Genomic DNA, 22,646 nt, shown 5'->3' with positions numbered 1-22,646 from the left:
TGCTTGGGGTCATTGTCCATTTGGAAGACCCATTTGCGACCAAGCTTTAACTTCCTGACTGATGTCTTGAGATGTTGCTTCAATCATTTTCCTGCTCATGATGCGATCTATTTTGTGAAGTGCACCAGTCCCTCCTACAGCAAAGCACCCCCACAACATGATGCTGCCAACCCCGTGCTTCACGGTTGGGATGGTGTTCTTCTGCTTGCAAGTCTCCGCCTTTTTCCTCCAAACATAACAATGGCCATTATGGCCAAATAGTTATATTTTTGTTTCATCAGACCAGAGGACATTTCTCCGGAAAGCAGTGGCTGGCAGTGGCTTCTTCCTTGCTGAGCGGCCTTTCAGGTTATGTCGATATAGGACTCGTTTTACTGTGGATATAGATACTTTTGTACCTGTTCCACCAGCATCTTCACAAGGTCCTTTGCTGTTGTTCTGGGACTGATTTGCACTTTTCGCACCAAAGTACGTTCATCTCTAGAAGACAGAACGCGTCTCCTTCCTGAGCTGTATGACGGTTGCGTGGTCCCATGGTGTTTATACTCACGTACTATTGTTTGTACAGATGAACGTGGTACCTTCAGGCATTTGGAAATTGCTCCCAAGGATGAACCAGACTTGTGGAGGTCTACAATTTTTTTTCTGAGGTCTTGGCTGATTTCTTTTGATTTTCCCATGATGTCAAACAAAGAGGCACTGAGTTTGAAGGTAGGCCTTGAAATACATCCACAGGTACCCCTCTAATTGACTCAAATTATGTCCATTAGCCTATCAGAAGCTTCTAAAGCCATGACATCATTTTCGGGAATTTTCCAAGATGTTTAAAGGCACAGTCAACTTAGTGTATGTAAACTTCTGACCCACTAGAATTATGATACAGTGAATTATAAGTGAAATAATCTGTCTGTAAACAATTGCTGGAAAAATTACTTGTGTCATGCACAAAGTAGATGTCCTAACCGACTTGCCAAAACTGTAGTTAGTTTAACAAGAAATTTGTGGAGTGGTTGAAAAACAAGTTTTAATTACTCCAACCTAAGTGTATGTAAACTTCCGACTTAAACTGTATTTGTCCTGTTCTAATTATTGATTACATTGGTAACCAGTTCATTATAGCAATAAGGCACCTCGAGAGTTTGTGCTATATGGCCAATATACCACAGCTAATAGTTGTATTCAGGCACTGTAATGGCCATATACCACATCTCCTGGGCCGTATTGCTTAAGTAGAAGTCTTCTTCTGTATTTTCTCTTCCTTATTCTGAAGAAGTTTTCAATAATCATAGAGAGTCAAAGTGTGAAACTAGGCAATGATTTCTCTGGAAAGTTTCTGTTCTGACGATGACTTGTTCTATACTTACCGCTAACTCTCAGAACCCTCTTACTGTGATCAAGAGAGATTTTTCTCAAAGAGCAGTACCCCACCACCAGTGCCCAAGAAGAGGCTGGCTCGCACTCTATCCCTACCAGGGGTCTATCTGTGTCCTATCTCCCCAGTGCCTGCTACCCTGCCGTTACCAAAACTATGACAACACTCTCTACATGCCGGTCCCCATCACAGACACTCAGGCCCATGTAGAGAGAGATGAAGAAAAACCAGTCCAGAAGAGCCCTCTCCACTTGCAGCCCCTATCTCAACTGAACTTCGATACACCTGACAAACAGCTTCACTATTTCTTCAGAAGTTCTACAATCAGGGGAATATTTCTCTAGGCATTCAGCATTGCCACCTACTGTTCCTGAGAAATATGGCACAGCACCTGGAGGCTGGGGTTCTCCTGATGAGAGAGTCCAGTGAATAAGTTGGTGCATTTCGGCTCAAAGATTTCCTGTTCTGTGAAAACTACCAGCCCATGCAGATAGCAGGTTCACTGTACTACAGCCCGAATACCCCAACGTTTCCAGGGAAGATGCTATACTCATAATATATAGGTTATACTCATAATATATAGCCTACACAGTATTCATACTTGTCATGTGCACAGTGCAAAAATCAAGCAAAATGCAAACACAGCAAACAGCCACAATCAAAAATAGGAGATAATTACCAAAAAGTGGCATTTCTATACTCTACCTCAAGCCACAGTCATGATCTGCACCCTTATGCCAAGTTTGGTAACCCCTAACTCACATGTTCAAACCCCAGTGACATACACTTTCTCTGAACTGCCAACAGGTGTTGAGCAACCCAACAGACTGCAAAGACAACAGCAAACATCCATGGGTTAGAAAGGGCTGTTTTGTAAGACTGTACAATAGAGAAGTCAACCAACTTTGATGCGACTTGTTTACAAAAGGAAAGGTTTTCGGATGTTCATATTTTCTCGCTGGTTTCATTCCCAGGTAAACAGTGAAGTTTCCCCCTCGTCTCATCCTACCTCAGTGTCGCCCCATGTCAACATCCAGTAGGTCATTGTATCTTTCCCATCATGACCAGCACTGGAGAAAGAACCTGGAACCAAAACCAAAATCACTTCAGACTCCTCACAGTCTGATCATTGTGACAGAATCACCAAATTGAGGCAGACAAAAATCTGAGGACAGCGGTGGCCCGGCCTACAGTTGTTTCACTATTGCACACGGGACACACAGTGACTTTTGAGAGAGACTCAGGGTTGGGTAGGTTACTTTCTAAATGTAATCCGTACAGTTTCTAGCCTAGTGGTTAGTGTTGGGCCAGTAACCAAATGGTTGCTGGATCAAATCCCTGAGCTGACAAGGTAAAAATCTCTTGTTCTGCCCCTGAGAAAGGCAGTAAACCCACTGTTCCCCTGGGTGCTGTGGATGTTGATTAATGCAGTCACCTGCACCTCTCTAATTCAGAGAGGTTGGGTTAAATGTAGAAGATACATTCACTTGGACAACTGACTAGGTATTCCCCTTAGTTACCTGTCCAAAATTGTTACATAACTTTTGGATTACCCAAACTCAGTAATGTAATCTGATTAGTACCAGAGGTGTGGACTCGAGTCACATGACTTGGACTCGAGTCAGACTCGAGTCACAAATATGATGACTTGCAACTCGACTTTGGCTTTAACACCAATGACTCGTGACTTAACTTGGACTTGAGCCTTTTGACTCGACCTGACTTGATACCCTCCCCAAACCCAAATATTAAAAACGATGCTATTAAAAAAGTGTGCAGCGCATCAACTCTTCATTTAACGGATTACAGTTTGAATCGGACAGCAGCCAAACAAATTGTGCCAGCTGAGAAAAAGTTGTACGTGGCAGTGCAGAGGAATGTCAGCGGGTGAATTCAGATGGAGCCCTTGGAAAGATGATACCCCAAATTATTATTTTCGGATATAAAGACAACGCTGTATCAACAAAAAACGGATTGCAACTTGCAAAACATGCGGGAAGAAAATTACAGATGGAGGCGTAGCAATTTCCAACTTTGTTTGACATTTGAAGCTGCACAAAGAACGGTAAGTCGTGACTAATATAGCCGACAGCTATATAATTTATAACTTTGCTAGTGTAGCATTTATTTTATTTTATTTAACCTTTATTTAACCAGGTAGGCAAGTTGAGAACAAGTTCTCATTTACAATTGCGACCTGGCCAAGATAAAGCAAAGCAGTTCGACACATACAACAACACAGAGTTACACATGGAGTAAAACAAACATACAGTCAATGATACAGTAGAAAAATAAGTCTATATACAATGTGAGCAAATGAGGTGAGATAAGGGAGGTAAAGGCAAAAAAGGCCATGGTGGCAAAGTAAATACAATATAGCAAGTAAAACACTGGAATGGTAGATTTGTAGTGGAAGAAAGTGCAAAGTAGAAATATAAATAATGGGGTGTAGGCTAACGTAAATAATGGGATGTAGGCTAACGTAAATAATGGGATGTAGGCTAACGTAAATAATGGGATGTAGGCTAACGTAAATAATGGGATGTAGGCTAACGTAAATAATGGGATGTAGGCTAACGTAAATAATGGGATGTAGGCTAACGTAAATAATGGGATGTAGGCTAACGTAAATAATGGGATGTAGGCTAAGGTAACGTTAAATCAATGAGCCTCCACACAGTCAGTCAGTCAGTGCGGGAACATGATCATTGCACCCAAGGTTGAGCTACAACTGGCCAGGCAGTTGGTGGCCTAAATTCTGCCTGATGTTACTGCTGTTCCTAAAACCATTGACATACGTTAGCCTACTGTAACCACATACAGAGTGTGTGTGTGTGTGTGTGTGTGTGTGTGTGTGTGTGTGTGTGTGTGTGTGTGTTTGTGAAGGTTGGGCAATTGTGTACAAGCCTACATTGCTCTATTGTGCCCAATAGCAATCCTTGATAGTTGATCACTATTGGGGGGGGGGGGGGTCTTTCTCATGGCTACCCATGTATTTCCATGAAAATATAACATTTATTTGGAAAGTAATAAATATAGATATTTTTAAAAGCATTCATGATTTGCGTAAATGTAATATACTAAGTATTACTCTTGTTAAAAATATGAAATGGTACTACATTTGGTGAAGAGCACATTATGACTTGTTTAGGACTCAAAACTCAAAGTTTAGGACTTGATTCTTGACTTGATACTTGTCGGTCTTGACTTGGGTGCTAAGACTGAAGATGTACATGTGACTTGTAAAACAATGACTTAGGCCCACCTATGCTGATTACATTCAGTTACTTTTAGATTACTTTCCCCTTAAAAGGCATTAGAAGAAGACAACAATGTATGTTACCAGTTGAAGGACATCTATTGCAGGATAAATCAATGTTAAAGTTTACATAGCTGGCCATATATAGATGTTAAATGTTACATTATGGGTTGGTTGTGTAGGCTTCTTCTAACTCATTGCTTTCTACTACATATAATATGCTTAAATTATATCTGTACATTAATATATATCATTTATAAGTCCAAAAATGGATGTAGCAACCACAGATTGCCCATTTAAGTTTATCAAAAGTGTGCTAGTTTGAGCATGTGTCCATTAGACCTATGGATAAAAATAATTATCAGCATGAATTAGATTGAGCAATAAAGCCACACTTTTATTCCATAGGCTGGGATCTGCACTATGCAAGAACGCATTTGTCAATGGCAGTCCACTGGTTTCAAAAACAATGATTGATTGGCAGCTTAAACTTCTTGAATTCACATCAACCACAATACGTAAATCGCAATTAGCTAAATAAGATCGCAGCAGTGTGATTCACATCAATGCGCTTTGTAGATATCAATAATAATTGATATCCGTATCGCCGTAGACTACACCACTGCTCTCATCCTTACCACCAAGCGTTTATTCAAGTTGGATAATCTTTGGATGCCAACAGCATTCGCACCATTGGAAGACATAGCTTGGACTGTAGCCTACCAAAGCCTATTCCTGCTCTTTTCCCGCGATCCATCAAACACATTTGGTGTGTCATCCCTACTGTAGAGGTCTCTGATTTGTGGTCAGACACGCTCAGGTGGAACAAAATTCAATTTGCGCCTTTTTTTAAATGCTGATTTGAATGTCAGTGAGAAAACAGAGAAGTGTCATATTTTTCGCAAAAATAATTTCTGAATTTAAAAGTAATCCTCGAAGTAATCATCTAGTTTTTCACAAGTTTCTAATCTAATTACAATATTTTTGCTGGTAACGTAACCAATCACAGTTACCGTTTTTGTAATCCCTTAAGTGTAACGGACTCCCCAACCCTGGAGAGATATACCAACCAGAGGCTACTTTGGAAGACTTTATACAAGAGGTAAGGGTCCTGCAGAGCTTTGAACTACTAGTCTATGAGAGGCAAGTGAGTATTCTGCTGCTACAGTTGGCCTTGGGGTTGCAACACCTGTGCAGCAACGCAGCCACCTGCGTGAGGGCACAGCGCTTCTTACTGGTAGGGCCAAGGGGTGAAAACAGAGGGAGAGGAAACAGCAGGAAAGGCAAATTATAAAAAAGTACAATCAACGCCAGGCACTGTGGCATATAAGGGCTGGAGAAAGTGGGCACAGTGGCATATAAAGCAGGAGAAAGTGGGCAATGTGGCATATAAAGCAGGAGAAAGTGGAAGAAGTGAAGAGTTCTTAGAGTATGAAAAAGCAAAGACAAAGGGAGTGATTCAGACCCTATGGAAAAACTGGGGAGCCTCTCATGTGGTGTTGATCTATAAGCTTACTCTCAGCCTGTTCATGCTGCTCCATCCATAGTCTCAGTTCTGAGCATTGCTAGAGTACTGCCTTTACCTCCCTGACAATGCTACCTCTCAGCAGACACAGAGTTCAGATGATGCCACCTAGAACTCCCCATATCTACCATGGCTTCTCCAGCTTGTCTCTTGGCTTCAGGATAGGTGTAATGGGCTACAAATAGCAGACGTAGTTTGGATCCTGCAGGCTCTGCTCTGGGGTCCACGTACTAAGCTCTTCAGGCTAAATCCCACTGGACCTTTCACTCTGCACAACTGACTGTCAGTCAAGCAGGCCCTTCTGTTGCTGAAGCTGGTAGAGATAGGGCTGATTCAGGACCAGCGCAGTCTGGATTGGGAATGCTTACTGTGTCTGCAGTACCTCTCCTTCGTTGACGCCGGGACTGTGATGGAGGACCAACGCACGACTAAGACTAGACCACAGTGGACTGGAAGTTGTCATTATTCACAGCAATACTCATATTTCAAATATGTTAAAGTTCACTGATCCTCTAATGTAAAATGTGGATGACTAAACCTTCATGCATCTAGAACACATAAAAGGTTAGCTTTTTTTTTTTTCCATGAAAGGGTTTTCCAAGGATATTAACCATATCAAAAAGCCCAAATTAAAGCTAATCAAATGTACACCTTCCTAATATTCAGTTGCACCACCTTTTGCCCTCAGAACAGCCTCAATTTGTCAGGGCATGGACTCTACAATGTGTCAAAAGCATTCCACAGGGATGCTGGCCCATGTTGACTCCAATGCTTCCCATAGTTGTCAAGTTGGCTGGATGTCCTTTGGGTGGTGGACCATTCTTGACACACAGGAAAACTGTTGAACATGAAAAACACTGCAGCGTTGCAGTCCTTGACACAAATCCTTCTTTAACCCGTCCCCACCCCTTCATCTACACTGATTGAAGTGAATTTAACAATTGACATCAATAAGGGGTCAAAGCTTTCACATGGATTCACCTGGTCAGTCTACGTCATGGAAAGTGTAGGCCGTCATTGTAAATAAGAATTTGTTCTTAACTGACTTGCCTACTTAAAGGTTAAATTTAAAAAAAAGAAGAAGTGTTTAATGTTTTCTCTACTCAGTGTATATGCACTTAACCTTTCATGGATCCAAGGAGCCCCATTAGCACACAGTAATGATTTTAAAATATCAACTTACAGTGCACTAGGTGAAATTCAACACTGACAGACTGTCTATCAATTTCAAAAGATGATGCTTTTACAACTGGTATAATCCTCTGGTCTACATATCCCAAAATTGTACTTCTTGTACAATTCTTTACATATTTCACTGCGCTGTATCCAATCAACATAATTAGAAATCAAAATCCACTTGTTAAGGTGAGCACTTTTATTCGCGCACTTGTTACATGCAGATTTCAGTCAAGTGAATCAAAACTAAAACAAAATTCATGCACACTTTTTTTTAACTAAACATGAAAATCAACTTGAAATAGCCAGAAAAAAACTAGTTACATGAGTATGCAGCATGGAAATTACCATATATATTACATCCTAGAGATTATCATTGTGGTGGATGGGGGAGGGGGAAATCAGCACTACACATGGAAGTTACTACAGTGGTGAGGAAACATTTTCCAGATGTGTACATTCCTGGTTTAACATTACACACTAGTGCAAATGTCATTGTAATACAGCACATCAAAGGTAATAAACAAAAACAATTTCACAGGAAACCTCAACCTTACTGAGTTTTGATAATATGCATTTTCCCTAAGTGATAGAGTGGGATGGGGAAGGGTACATAAAAGCAAACTTGTGTGTGATCAGTTATTCGTCGTCAGAGGAGTCTCGTTCGATGCTGTAAGCCATGAAGAAAGCATCAGGACGGGTAGGGACGAGGGGATGACCTGGTCTCACAATCTCAAAGCCCAGGAAGCTGAAGGTACGCAGCAGAGATGCTGGAGCGAGAGAGAAGGTAGTGTGAGAAGACTAATAACAAAAAAGAAAGTATAAAAAGGGTTGACCGGACACACACTTACCTCTGTCGTCTCGGTTCTTATGGAAGCAGATGAAGACATGGTCAACTTGCAGCTTCTCTTCCGCAAACTCCAGCAGGAGAGCAAAACTGGAGAAGGGAAGCAAATCATGAGCTATTAAGGCAGTGGAATAGAAAGAATCAATCTAGCAAGAAACAACCATTTAAAACTGGTTTAAAGACAACAAAAACAGTATTAAAAGACATCATCCAGCGATTAAAAAAAAAAAAAGTTTCCTGTTGTTAAGCAATATTCCAAGTATAAATAAATACAGTAAAACACACTAAAGGGTAAAAAAAAAATACATTTTGAACAAAATAAGGTTTTAGACAACTGCAGAAAGAGTAGGACATTCAAGTTGGACTAATGGGGATTGGTGATGTCATTGGCCTCCACGCTTGCTTGAGGAACAATAGAGAAAAGAGTAAATGCCCACTATTTCATGAGGATACCTGGACCACTTATCGAGATGTGCCTTTTGTTAAAGGGTCACCCGTTTTGAACGTTATATTGTTTTTGTGCATCTCATAGATGTTCTATAGATTCCCGGGGTCATTTCATGTGTATCTGAGTTATTGGCGTTCAAGCAGGCAGAAATCCAGCCGGTATAATGTAGTACTGCGATAAAGTCCCTCTCATTACACTGAAAGTTAATAGGAAACGACTTTTAGATTGCGAAAACGTCTATCATACATGACAGATTTCAATACTGGCCGATGTCGTAACTCGAGAGGATGCCTTCTCTTGAATGAGCCATTGATCATATTTTTTGCGATATTCCTACCTTGAGAAAACTGTAATTTAACAGAGGGTCTAGCAAATGTTCCTATATGTCTGCCTCTTTAGTCAAGGGTGCATTGTATGGTGCGGTTACCAATCGCGTTCACGTTGTCATGCTGCATCACAAAGTTGCTAAGCTAATCGCCACACAATCCCTTCTCAAAGTGAGGGTATATGTCAAGAAACGTGCCTATATCCTGCGAAATGTCTCGATTCCAAAGCTATACGACGTTACAGATAGTTATCTTACATCTCTGAAAAGATTTGTAATGTTGTACTTCTTGTTGACAAAATTTGTGCCAATGTTTTTTTTTTAGATTGTGGCCAAGACTCCCATTCACTCCTTGAAGGAGAGCGCTCTTTGTCCCAGAATCGCCCAGAATGCACCACAAGCCCATTGACGTAGCATGGGCAACGTTACCCCATCTCCTCAAAAGTATATGTAGTTGTGAATGTTGGACTCCACTGAGGCACATCGATTTGCAGGTTGAACATGGTGGGATTGTTGACTCCTAAATTGATAGCTGTAAAATTGCCTAAACAAACGGCACTAACTAGCTACTTTACATGCTGATATTATCTTTGGGATTATTGTGTGTAGCTACATTTTCTAGCTAGCTACCTAGCCAGCCCATAAATAGAGCATTGCATTGTGGATTTTGTAGTCGACTTGAGCTGCAACAGATTCCCACAATAATTTACCACGTTGCTACCAACCTTATTATACCGCCAAAATGAAACCATTGTTCACAAAATATTGTTCTCACATATTAGTGTTAATTAACTAAAAGGAATGAGTTGTTTTGGGTGGATTTTTCTTTAAGTAAATCAGATGATAAATGAGCTGAAAAGGACAATGTAGGAAACCAGAGGACAAAAGAGAGGTTGCATTTGCATTGGATCACTGACCTGTCTTTGCTGCCCTCAGGCAGAGCTCCAGGGGGGATCTCGATGTAGATGTTCCTCCCTTTCAGCGCCCCCCTCCAGACACAGTGCTTGCCCACTGAGCGACGGGGCTCAAAGAGCAGGAAACGCACTCTGCCGTTGATGGGTGGAGGCTCCTCAAGAACCAGCAACCGAGCATCCTGCAAGATTTCTTTTTTTAGAAATGAGCGGGTACGAAGAGAGGTTTGACACAGGTATGTATCCTAATGCCAGAGGATGTGAAGGAGAGTGGACTCACAGAGTAGAATAGCTTAGCTGAAAGATTGCGATCCCGCTGGTCATTTCCTCGCCCACCTGGGATCTTCAGGGGTGGGCGAGGGGCATCAGGAACACCACAGAGGCCCCGGACAGGGGTTACTGCAACAGCGGGAACACCGCCTCTGACTGGAGGTGTTGGAGAACACAGAAGAAGAACACAGAGCCATTATTACTAAAGGAGTCATACAACTTTTACATTGAGCAATGTATAGCACCTTCAAGGGGTATGAATATATTCTGACTTATTCCGCACTTTGTTGTGACAGCCTGAATTCAAAATGGATTCAATTAATTCTCACCCATCTACACAATACCCCATAATGACGAAGTGAAAACATGTTTTTATAAATGTTTCCAAATTTATTGACAATGAAATAAAGAAATATCGTATTCACACCCAAGTCTAGGGCTGGCGATATGGCCAAAATATAATATCACTGTGTTTAAAAGAGATTGGACAGTATGGCTGTATTTCAATAATGAAAGTTCTAAATTTACTTTATAAGTGGTGCGTGAACCTAGGGTGGCAACACATCCATTGAAATCACTTAGAATGTGTCTTTCTCCATTTTTATTGAATTGAACCGTATAAAACCATCGTTTTTTGCATTTATCCATTTCTTGTGCTCATTTGAAATAATTTCCACACTGCCATGTAGGGCTGCATGACTTGGGCAAACAATCTAGGCCTTATTCTTAACCAAATGTTGCAATTCCGATTTGAATCATGGAAATAGAATGATTATTTTAATTCTATAGTTAGAATATAATAGCGGGCACTTCGAATACAGAGTTTGACATGACAACGAATGAAAATACCAGGGAGGAGTTATTGTGACAGGGTAAGAACCAAATTGTTGACTAGGTGAATCTATAATCTTTGGCTACATTGAATGTTCTCTTAGCTGCTTCATGTAGCTAACATACTCATGCTTCGCATATTCCTCTTTGATTTAGAAGATACGGTTGCACATGCTGATGTAGGTCTACACCATCACTGGTATTATCAGGCTGTATAGCTAGTGACGTTTGCTCTGACTCAGTACATTTATTTGCTAGCTATTCAGCCGGCTAACTATCGATTAGCATTAGCAGCTAACAACTTAGGCTCAACTCTAAGAAACTAGCCATTTGCAGATGTAAGAAACACAAACTAATAGTGTAATTATATAATGCTAGTGGAGCGTTGGGTCAGTAACCAAAAGGTTGCTGGATCAAATCCCTGAGCTGACAACGTAAAAATATGTTGTTCTGCCCCCGAGCAAGGCAGTTAACCCACTGTTCCCGGGCACCAATGACGTGGATGTCGAATAAGGCAGCCCCCACACCTTTCTAAAGTCAGCAAAAAAAGAAATGTCCCTTTTTCAGGACCCGGTCTTTCAAAGATAATTCATAAAAATCCAAATAACTTCACAGATTTTCATTGTAAAGGGTTTAAACACTGTTTCCCATGCTTGTTCAATGAACCATAAACAATTAATGAACATGCACCTGTGGAACGGTCATTAAGACACTAACAGCTTAGACTGTAGGCAATTAAGGTCACAGTTATGAAAACGTAGGACACTAAAGACGCCTTTCTACTGACTCTGAAAAACACCAAAAGAAAGATGCCCAGGGTCCCTGCACATCTGTGTGAACGTGCCTTAGCATACTGCAAGGAGGCATGAGGACTGCAGATGTGGCCAGCGCAATAAATTGCAATGTCCGTACTGTGAGATGCCTAAGACAGCGCTACAGGAAGACAGGACAGACAGCTGATCGTCCTCACAGTGGCAGACCACGTGTAACATCTGCACAGGATCAGTACATCCCAACATCATACCTGTGGAACAGGTACAGGATGGCAACAACAACTGCCCGAGTTACACCAGGAACACACAAACCCTCCATCAGTGCTCAGACTGTCTGCAATAGGCTGAAAGAGGCTGGACTGAGGACTTGTAGGCCTGTTGTAAGGCAGGTCCTCATCGGACATCACCATCATCTATTGGCTCTTCACTGACGAGCTGCAGTTTAGTCTCACCAGGTGTGATGGTCGGATTCGCGTTTATCGTCGAAGGAATGAGCGTTACACCGAGGCCTGTACTCTGGAGCAGGATTGATTTGGAGGTGGAGGGTCTGTCATGGTCTGGGGGCGGTGTGTCACAGCATCATCGGACTGAGCTTGTTGTCATTGCAGGAAATGTCAACACTGTGCATTACAGAGAAGACATCCTCCTCCCTCATGTGGTACACTTCCTGCAGGCTCATCCTGACATGACCCTCCAGCATGACAATGCCACCAGCCATACTGCTCGTTCTGTGAGTGATTTCCTGCAAGACAGAAACGTCAGTGTTCTGCCATGGCCATCGAAGAGCTCGGATCTCAATCCCATTGAGCACGTCTGGGACCTGTTGGATCGGAGGGTGAGGGCTAGGGCCATTCCCCCCAGAAATGTCCCAGGTTCTTACATGTGCCTTGGTGGAAGAGTGGGGTAACATCTCACATTAAGAACTGGCAATCCATGAGAATCTGGTGCAGTCCATGAGGAGGAGATGAACAGCAGTACTTAATGCAGCTGGTGGCCACACCATATACTGACTGTTACTTTTGATTTTGACCCCCCCCCCTTTGATCAGGGACACATTATTCAATTTCTGTTAGTCGCATGTCTGTGGAACTTGTTCAGTGCAGGTCTCAGTTGTTGAATCTTATGTTCATACAAATATTTACATGTTAAGTTTGCTGAAAATAAACAGTTGACAATGACAGGACGTTTCTTTTTTTTGCTGAGTTTAGTTGGGTTAAATGCATAAGACATTTCAGTTGAATGCATTCAGTTGTACAACTGACTAGGTATCCCCCTTTCCCTTGTGAATTTATATTAAGAAGCAAAGTGAAAACAGCATTGTTGTACATTCTTTATAAAATTCTTCAAGCTCTGTCAAGTTGGTTGTTGATCATTGTTAGACAACCATTGCCATAGATTTTCAATATGATTTAAGTCAAAGCTGTAACGAGGCCACTCAGGAACATTCAAATGTCATCTTAGTAAGCAACTCGTGTATATTTGGCCTTGTATTAGGTTATTGTCCTGCTGAAAGATGAATGTCTCCCAGTGTGTTGGAAAGCAGGCAACCTGGTTTTCCCTGTGCTCTATTCAGTTTATTTTTATCCTAAAAAAAAAAAAAAAAAACCCTCCCTAGTCTTTGCCGACGACAAGCATACCCATAACATGATGCAGCCAAATTCAGGACAAAGTTAAATTCTTTACCAAATTTGATGCAGTTTAGTGCCTTATTGCAAACCAGATCAATGTTATGGAATATTTTTTTTCTGTACAGGCCCCCCCAGCTGTCATTTAGCTTAGTATTGTGGAGTAAGTACAATGTTGTTGATCCTCAGTTCTATCACAGCCATTAAACTCAGTGTTCTAAAGTCACTATTGGCCTCATGGTGAAATCCCTGAATGGTTTCCTTTCTCTCCGGCAACTGAGTTAGGAAGGACACCAGTATCTTAGTAGTGACTGGGTGTAATTAATAACTTTACCATGCTCAAAGGGATATTTAATGTCTTTGGGGGAAGGGGGTTGCTAAGCTGACATATGGAATTGTTTTAAAAATGGTCATACAATGGATCATTTAGGTATTTGATTTTAGGGCCCCTTTCGGTATCGGATAAATATATTTTTAAATTGATAAAATATTGATTTTGGCCTTTATTACTAAAGCCCATAGAAACGCATTGAATAACACATTCATAAAATGGCAATGAGGGTCAAACATGAAATCAACCGGTGTGTCAATCAACTCTGGGGGGTTAAGCACATTACTCCTGAACTTATTTAGGCTTAACATAACAAAAGGAGTTACTTACTTATACACTCAAGACATTTCAGATTTTCATTTTACACTGAACAAAAACGCAACAATTTCAAAGATTTCACTAAGTTCATATAAAGGAAAAGAGTCAATTCAAGTAAATTCATTAGGCCCTAATCTATGGCTTTCACATGACTGGGAATACAGATACGCATCTGTTAGTCACAGACACCTTAAAAAAAAAAAGATAAGGGTGTGGATCAGAAAACCAGTCAGTGTCTTGTGTGACTACCATTTGCGTCATGCAGCGTGCAACTCCTTCAGAGTTGAACAGGCTGTTGATTGTGGAATGTTGTCCCACTCCTCAATGGTGGTGTGAAGTTGCTGAATATTGGAACACGCCGTCGTACACGCCGATCCAAAGCATCCCAAACATGCTCAATGGGTGACACGTCTGGTGAGTATGCAGGCTATGGAATAACTGGGACATTTTCAGCTTCCAGGAATTGTTTACAGATCCTTGCGACATGCATTATGCAGAAACATGAGTTGATGGCGGATGAATGGCAAGACAATGGGGCTCAGGATCTCGTCATGGCATATCTTCATTCAAATTACCATCGATAAATTGCAATTGTATTCATTGTCCGTGGTTATGCCAGCCCATACCAAAACCCCATCGCCACCATGGGGCACTCTTTTCACAATTTTGACATCAGCAAACCACTAGCCCACATGACACCATCTGCCCGGTACAGTTGAAACCAGGATCCACCAGTGAAAAGCACACTTCTCCAGTGTGCCAATGGCCATCGAAGGTGAGCATTTTCCCTCAAGTCGGTTTACGACGCAAAACTGCAGTGAAGTCAACACCCTGGTGAGGACGACGAGCACGCAGATGAGCTTCCCTGAGACAGTTTCTGACAGTCTGTATAGAAATTCTTCAGTTGTGCAAACCCACAGTTTCATCAGCTGTCCGTGTGTCTGGTCCAAGAAGATCCTGTAGGGGAAGAAGCCGGATGTGGCAGTCCTGGGCTGGCCTGGTTGCACGTGGTCTGCGGTTGTGAGGCCGATTGGACGTACTGCCAAATTCTCTAAAATGACATTGGAGGCGGCTTATGGTAGAGAAATGAACATTCAATTATCTGGCAACAGCTCTGGTGGACATTCCTGCACTCAGCATGGTAATTGCACGCTCCCTCAAAACTTGACATCTGTGGCATTGTGTTGTGTGACAAAACTGCGGCCTTTTGTCTCCAGCACAAGGTGCACCTGTGTAATGATCATGATGTTTAACTTCTATGGGGTAGGGGGCAGTATTTTCACGTCCGGTTGAAAAGCGTGCCCAGAGTAAACTACCTGCTACTCAGGCCCAGAAGCTAGGATATGCATATTATTAGTAGATTTGGATAGAAAACACTCTGAAGTTTCTAAAACTGTTTGAATGATGTCTGTGAGTATAACAGAACTCATATGGCAGGCAAACACATGAGAAAAATCCAACCAGGATGTGGGAAATCTGAGGTTTGTAGTTTTTCAAGTGATTGCCAATCCAATATACAGTGTCTGTGGGGTCATATTGCACTTCCTAAGGCTTCCACTAGATGGCAACCGTCTTTAGAACATTGTTTCATGCTTCTACTGTGAATGGGGAGAGAATAACAGCTGTTTGAACCAGGTGTCTGGCAGAATGCAATGAGCTAAGTCACGCGCGCAGCCGTGAGAGCGAGCGGAGTTCCTTTTCATTTCTAAAGACAAAGGAATTGTCTGGTTGGAATATTATTGAAGATTTATGATAAAAACATCCTAAAGATTGTAGAAACATGTCAAACGATGTATAGAATCAAACTGTAATGAAACTTTTTTGACTTTGTCTAAACTTAGTGCATGCGCCTTTTGCATTGGGAACAGAAAAGGAGGTATTTGGACATAAATATGGACTTTATCGAAAAAACAAACATTTATTGTGGAACTGGGATGCCTGGGAGTGCATTCCGATGAAGATCAAAGGTAAGTGAATATTTATAATGCTATTTCTGACTTTTGTTGACTCCACAACATGGTGGGTATCTGTATGGCTTGTTTTGGTGGCTGAGCGCTGTACTCAGATTATCGCATGGTGTGCTTTCACCGTAAATCTTTTTTGAAATCTGACACAGCGGTTGCATTAAGGAGCAGTGTATCTATAATCCTATGCATAACACTTGTATCTTTCATCAAAGTTTATGAGTATTTCTGTAAATTGATGTGGCTCTCTGCAAAATCACCGAATGTTTTTTAGAGGCAAAACATTACTGAACATAACGCGCCAATGTAAACTGAGATTTTTGGATATAAATATGAACTTCATCGAACAAAACATACATGTATTGTGTAACATGAAGTCCTATGAGTGCCATCTGATGAAGATCATCAAATGTTAGTGATTAATTCTATCCCCATTTCTGCGGCGACTCTCTTTGGTTGGAAAATGGCTGTATGTTTTTGTGTGACTAGGTGCTGACCTAACATAATCATATGGTATGCTTTCGCCGTAAAGCCTTTTTGAAATCAGACACTGTGGCTGGATTAACAAGAAGTTTATCTTTAAATGGTGTATAATACTTGTATGTTTGAGGAATTTTAATTCTGAGATTTCTGTTGTTTTGAATTTGGCGTACTGCAATTTCACTGGCTGTTGTCGAGTGGGATGCTAGCGTCCCACATACCCCAGAGAGGTTTTAACCTGTTGGGGATAGGGGGCAGTATTTGCACGGCCGGATAAAAAAAACATACCCGATTTAATCTGGTTACTACTCCTGCCCAGTAACTAGAATATGCATATAATTATTGGCTTTGGATAGAAAACACCCTAAAGTTTCTAAAACTGTTTGAATGGTGTCTGTGAGTATAACAGAACTCATATGGCAGGCAAAAACCTGAGAAGATTCCTTACAGGAAGTGGCCTGTCTGACCATTTCTTGCCCTCCTTGATCATCTCTATCCAAAACAGGGGATCTCTGCTGTTACGTGACACTTCCTACGGCTCCCATAGGCTCTCAGAACCCGGGAAAAAGCTGAATGATGTAATTCCAGCCCCAGGCTGAAACACACTAGCGCTTTTGGCAAGTGCTCTATCAGAGGGCCATCAGACTGAGGCTCGTGCATGAGGGGATCCCATGCTTTTACTTTCGCTCTCTTTGTAATAAAAAACGATTTCCCGGTCGGAATATTATCGCTTTTTTACGAGAAAAATTGCATAAAAATTTATTTTAAACAGCTGTTGACATGCTTCGAAGTACGGTAATGGAATATTTAGAATTTTTTTGTCACGAAATGCGTAGTGCTCGTCACCCTTATTTACCCTTTCGGATAGTGTCTTGAACGCACGAACAAAACGCCGCTATTTGGATATAACAATGGATTATTTGGGACCAAACCAACATTTGTTATTGAAGTAGAAGTCCTGGGAGTGCATTCTGACGAAGAACAGCAAAGGTAATAACATTTTTCTTATAGTAAATCTGACTTTGGTGAGTGCTAAACTTGCTGGGTGTCTAAATAGCTAGCCCTGTGATGCCGGGCTATCTACTTAGAATATTGCAAAATGTGCTTTCACCGAAAAGCTATTTTAAAATCGGACATAGCGAGTGCATAGAGGAGTTCTGTATCTATAATTCTTAAAATAATTATGTTTTTTGTGAACGTTTATCCTGAGTAATTTAGTAAATTCACCGGAAGTGTTCGGTGGGAATGCTAGTCACCTGCTAATGTAAAAAGCTGGTTTTTGATATAAATATGAACTTGATTGAACAGACATGCATGTATTGTATAACATAATGTCCTAAGATTGTCATCTGATGAAGATCATCAAAGGTTAGTGCTGCATTTAGCTGTGGTTTGGGTTTATGTGACATTATATGCTAGCTTGAAAAATGGGTGTCTGATTATTTATGGCTGGGTACTCTGCTGACAATCTAATGTTTTGCTTTCGTTGTAAAGCCTTTTTGAAATCGGACAGTGTGGTTAGATTAACGAGAGTCTTGTCTTTAAAATGGTGTAAAATAGTTATATGTTTGAGAAATTGAAGTAATAGCATTTCTAAGGTATTTGAATAACGCGCCACGGGATTCAACTGGCTGTTGAGTAGGAGTGTCCCACCTAGCCCAGAGAGGTTAATCAGCTTCTTGATATGCCACAACAGTCAGGTGGATAGAAGATTATCTTTGCAAAAGAGAAATGCTCACTAACAGGGATGTAAACAAATTTGTGCACAAATTGAGAGAAATAAGCTTTTTGTGCTTATGGAACATTTCTGGGATCTTTTATTTCAGCTCATGAAACATGGGACCAACACTTCACGTTGCATTTATATTTTTCTTCAGTATACATTTCTAAAAAGATAATTCCACTTTGACATTATGGGGTAGTGTGTGTAGGCCAGGGACAACATATTATTTAATCAATTCAAAATTCAGTCGAACACAACATTTGGAAAAAGTCAAGGGGTGTGAATACTTTCAGAAGGCACTGTACCACATCACTTCTTACTATTAATACATGCATTGTTTTAGAAACATTTCAAAGCATGCTCATCCGTATGTGGTTTTTGGGGGTAAATATAGCAAAAACAATTACAGCTGGTAAAAACAAATCTACCTCCCACAGTGGCAAGTGGACCAAAATGTTAGTTTCAGTCCCTGGTGATGAGTCAATAAACAAAATGACTGCCTTCACTCAGCTTGGTTGTCAGAGATGGCTGCCATGGTGACTGATTCCCTGTTGACATATCACTGATTAAGCAGAGTGAACTGTCACAGTGGGAGTAGCCTATGGGGGAAGAGACGAGTGCCGCTGTCGGCATCATTTCGGGAAACAACGTTAATGGAAAAATACTGAGAACAATTTCAGCTACCCAGGCTAAATGAGGGTGGCAAAAAAAGGTGGAGTTCTTAACCTAATTAAAGTCTGCACTAGTGACAAAAAGGCCAACCTCTTACATCACTGAGACATGTCCCAGATTACCGACTGCACTGATCAGCCATTTTGCCTAAGCCACAACAGTGTGATCTTGTCCATAATAAGCTTTTCTGTTGGGGTTGCGCTAGCAGAGCTGAGAGTAGGTCTATTCTCCGAGCCGGAACAAAACCCATAACCCATTAGCGGTGGTGTTACTGTTCACAGACTCTCATATGCAAACGCCACTCCAGTGTTATATGTGGAGCAGACATGTGAAAGCAAAGTAAGAACCATTGTCAACCTTGGAGCTCAAAATCAGAGTAAGTGATATTCCAAAGGATGAGGTTCCTTTGGAAACAACCTGACCAGATAATTGCAAATAATATCCAACTAGCATCCTTATGTAAAATCCCTGGCCGTTCACATTCCACCTGTAAATTGTTCTCACAGATTCAACTGCACTTCTATTCTACGCCATTCACAATATTCCTCAAAATCCCCAGACACAAACCATTCATGAAGCACCTTAACTTGACAGCTGGCTTAGTCAGGTGGGAGATGAGTCCCCACCACTTGCATAACAGCGTTTACCAGTTGAATGAATCTGATGTGGAAAAATACTGCCTGGCAGAAAAATAGATTAGATATTTGGACAAAGGGGAATGATTTTGGGGCAGTTATGGACACCTTGCAACCTGTACTCAAAGCACTTAAATGGTGATGCTGGGGACTAAGTTTCAAGAGCCCTCTTCCTCTAGTAACAGACAGCTGCTCAATGCCCCACCCATACAACAAACCATAACAGCATTTCACACCCATTGGGCACAGACTTGACCAAAACGTGCAAATAGTGCTGTGTCCATTCTGATAGAATATTATAACCATACTACACCAGTCAACAGTAGCTGTACTTAGTGAGAACTCAAGACTGTCGAGGCTAATCATGACGATTTGCAACTATTGAGAATAATCAATGGAAAATACTCCATGGTGAGCCTACTTGTATTAGGGCAAGGGTTTTATTGGTCTATACTAATTTTAATTCACACAGATGAGAAGGGATGTAAATTCTGATAGTGTACGACGGGTACACTGCTGTTCCTTAGCTAAATAACCTACTTTTAGACTGCACATCCTGTACTTTAGTTTTTAGACAAGTACTGACTGGGAACTGAGCCAATAGGTAAGTTAACTAGTTGTCACTCATGTTACCTAGCTCGAAAGTATATTGTCGACCTAGTCAAGTCGTCAAGGGTTTTTATTGGCCAAACATATGTGAGTGCACATATATATTGATACTTGCAGGTGAGAAGCTACAAGTGTTGAAGCGTTGCAAGCTACATATTTGCCGCAATGGCTAGTAATAGCTAACTAACGTTAGCTAACTGGCTGTGTGACTATTGCTTAATAAAACGCACTGTCACTACGTTTCTAGCTACTAACGTCGACAGACGTCTTCCAGAACATTCGACGAAATAAGGTGTCACTCCAATTATCCCAACATTATTGTGAAAACATGTTGCCGTGGCTAACGTTTGTTGGTTTATTAATGCATCGCAAATGAAGCAATTAGGGTTAAACAGTGCATTGACAAAGCCAAAGGTAGCTAGTTAAAGAACGAGCTGGCTAGTTAGCATTAGCTGGTAACCTAACTAGCTACCTAACGTTAACACGTTAGCATACTGCTAAATGACAATTTGTTCGAAATAAACCGCAACCAACTTTAATAACAAATTATACAGACTTCGATTACAGCTAAATATAGCCAACTTTGAGATAAAAAGGCAGTTCAGCACAATATTGTTCCACTGACTTACATAATATCAACTGTAAAAACAGTAAACAAGTTATGCTTTCTAAGTAAACGTTACAGTTAGCTAGGCCTCTGTGGCTACTGACTCAATGAGTAATCATAGTCCTTCTGACAATTACAACACGATCTCAACTTACCTTTCACTCTCGGGGTTATTACCGGGCAGTTCGTTAACTGGCATTGTGGATGTGGTTTTCTCTTTTTCTCTGACAAAACAGTGGCTATTTAATATCGTCTGAAGGTTGGATTTAACCATAAGGCCAACAGCGTCCAAGACTGCAGATGCCTTTTGCTTCTCTCCTCACCAAATAATTTTTATCGTTGGCTCAGGCTGCCAGAGCATAAGGGGAGGGCTACTCGAGTCAGCAGTCACAAAGGAAAAGGAGTGTCCTAAAACCATGACGTTTGATGAATTTACATTTGGAATTAAACCATAGAATTGGGAATTGCAATTATTTAATAGGATCTCTATTGTCGTGACTTTACTTTTTCATGAATCTGATGACTTATTTATCTAATCAACTAACTAGGTTGAATTATTACCCGATTAAATGAATCATGTAACAATTAACTCATTAGTATTTGGGGGACCACAAGAGCGGTCCTTTAAGGATCGTACCGTTTAAAAAAAATGTATCCTAAAATGACACCCAAATCTAACTGCCTGAATCTCAGGACCTAAAGCAAGGATATGCATATACTTGATACCATTTGAAAGGAAACACTTTGAAGTTTGTAGAAATGTGAAATTAATGTAGGAGAAAATAATACATTAGACCCGTTAAAAAGATAATACAAACAAAAAAAAACATTTGAAATGCAAGAGAAAAGCCATACTTTCAGATAGGAGTCTAGGTGTAATTTAGATTTTGGCCAACAGATGGCAGCAGTGTGTGCAAAGTTTCAGACTGATCCAGGGAATAATTACATTACTGCACAATATTTTGTATCAAGTCTGCCAGGAGTTTGCCCAAATGTGCCGAATTGGTCAATTTATACATTTAAGTACATAACTATTGAGAACATACAAAAATGCTATGGTAATAAAAAATGTAAGTTTACAGAAATGTCATACATAATGGATCATTAGTGTATAAGCTAACTTTCACAAATCTAGATGGCCCGAGCGGGGTGGGTGTGGAGCCAGAGACAGCAGTGGGGTCAAACTGTAGATCCCAGTTCCTACATTTGAACATAAACATTGATTGTATCAAATAAAACTATGCTACATTTTCTCTGAGATCCTCAGAATGACAAATCAGAGCAAGATTACTGAATGTAAGTACATCATTTACCTTCAGAGATGAATGTATCAAACCAGTTGCCGTGATAGGTTTTTGTTGTTGTTGTGCACTCTCCTCAAACAATAGCATGGTATTTTACTGTAATAGCTACTGTTAATTGGACACTGCACTTAGATTAACAATAATTTAAGCTTTCTGGCCATATAAGACACGTTTATGTGCCGGAAAGTTGGCTGTTGTATACAACGTCATTCTAGTCACATTAGCGCACGTTAGCAACAACCGTCTCGGTTTAGGGACACCCACCCCGTAGAGGTTAAAGAGTTACCATCTCCTGAATTAAAAACTCTAAAAAAGATCTTTATCTATCACATCCATAAACAGTCAACTTATCATAACCTCGTATCAAATCATTATTCTGAAGAGTCGTAACCTCATGCATCTGCAAAAACCTGAGCCTTATGATTCAGTACTACACAAATTGGTTTAATTATTTATTTACTAGCTAATTAAAATGGTAACACAGGATAGATAGACATACACATTTAATACATTAGAAACAGGTCCCTAGCGGACTGACCACAACATGGCTGCTTGTACAAAAGAGATAGAGGTTGGCGGGGGGCAGAGAGACAGACATAATACTTTGGTACATTTAGAAACTACTCTCACAGTAATCATAT

General features: G+C 40.8%; 1 protein-coding gene across 1 annotated transcript; it reads right to left on the bottom strand.

The window, feature by feature from the left end:
- Window positions 1-7,516: 7,516 nt before the first annotated feature.
- On the bottom strand, window positions 7,517-21,072 carry LOC115192620 (ornithine decarboxylase antizyme 1-like). Its single transcript, XM_029751339.1, is given in 6 exon segments — window positions 7,517-8,102; window positions 8,184-8,269; window positions 9,870-10,045; window positions 10,144-10,230; window positions 10,232-10,289; window positions 20,857-21,072. Coding segments are annotated over 6 exon segments (657 nt in total). The 5' UTR covers window positions 20,976-21,072; the 3' UTR covers window positions 7,517-7,971.
- Between the last annotated feature and the right edge of the window lie 1,574 nt (window positions 21,073-22,646).

The sequence above is a fragment of the Salmo trutta genome, chromosome 4 (assembly GCF_901001165.1).
Source record: "Salmo trutta chromosome 4, fSalTru1.1, whole genome shotgun sequence".
Taxonomy (NCBI): domain Eukaryota; kingdom Metazoa; phylum Chordata; class Actinopteri; order Salmoniformes; family Salmonidae; genus Salmo; species Salmo trutta.
This window is presented reverse-complemented; position numbering and strand designations above follow the sequence as displayed.